Genomic DNA, 1,066 nt, shown 5'->3' on the forward strand with positions numbered 1-1,066 from the left:
CAGAAACTTCCACAGGACAATCCAAACACACATTAGAAGTTAACACAGAACCACTAGTTGGGGTCTCTACCACCAAATCTTTATTTAAAGAAGAGATAGAAAGCTTAAGTTTCCCTACACATGAATAGGATATAAAAGAATGGGTTGCACCGGAATCAAACAGCACAAGTAAAGGAATCCCATTTATGAAAAATTTACCTTGGATTAGAGATCTTTGGATTTTGAAGCTTCAGTACCGTTAAGGGTAAAGACTCTTCCAGTGGACTTTGGATGTCCAATTTGGTCATTCAGGCCCCCACCATTTTTCTCCTTCTTGGGATGTGGACAATCTCTCTGAATATGCCCTTTTTGTCTACAATTAAAACATGTTATGCCTTTATCAGGACAATTTGAGGAGATGTGCCCCGGCTTACTACATCTGTAACAAGTGATATGAGTGGGGAAGGTATTGGGTTTGCTACCACTACCACTCGCAAATCCCATAGCAACAGTCTTCTGATTGTTGGGGCGGTTACCATATTGCTTAGGAGGGGTCGAGTACGGTTTTCCCCAATGTTGGGGTCCATTCTTTTTGTTCTTCATTGGACCTATACTCTTATAATAGCTCGCCCTGTCTCGAGAGTCTTCATCCCAAATCCGACACATGTTAACCAAGAGTGGAAACTGACGAACACCCTGGTAATTCACAGTTTGCTTCACTTCAGGTCGTAAGCCATTCAAAAACTTCACACATTTGGAACTTTCACCATCTCTCCCTTGGTAATAGGGAAAGTACCTCACCAGCTCCTCAAACTTGGCTGCATATTCAGCCACAGTCATGTTTCCCTGTTTGAGTTCCAAGAACTCCATCTCCTTCGTGTTCCTAACATCCTCAGGAAAGTATTTCTCCAAAAATACTCTCGTGAAGACATCCTAGGTCACATCTTGACCTTCAGCCTCTAGGCATTGGCGAGTATTCTTCCACCAATACTCAGCTTCTTCCACCAGAGTGTATGTACCAAAAGAAACTTTTTACCCCTCCGAACATGCCATTACTCGGAAATTTTTCTCCATTTCCCTTATCCAA

General features: G+C 42.4%; 1 protein-coding gene across 1 annotated transcript; it reads right to left on the reverse strand.

The window, feature by feature from the left end:
* Positions 1-204: 204 nt before the first annotated feature.
* On the reverse strand, positions 205-849 carry LOC102666373 (uncharacterized). The gene has a single exon (XM_006593141.1). It carries the CDS (start codon positions 847-849, stop codon positions 205-207), a length of 645 nt encoding a protein of 214 aa, XP_006593204.1.
* Positions 850-1,066: the final 217 nt, after the last annotated feature.

The sequence above is a fragment of the Glycine max genome, chromosome 12 (genome assembly GCF_000004515.6).
Source record: "Glycine max cultivar Williams 82 chromosome 12, Glycine_max_v4.0, whole genome shotgun sequence".
In the NCBI taxonomy this organism is placed as follows: Eukaryota; Viridiplantae; Streptophyta; class Magnoliopsida; order Fabales; family Fabaceae; genus Glycine; species Glycine max.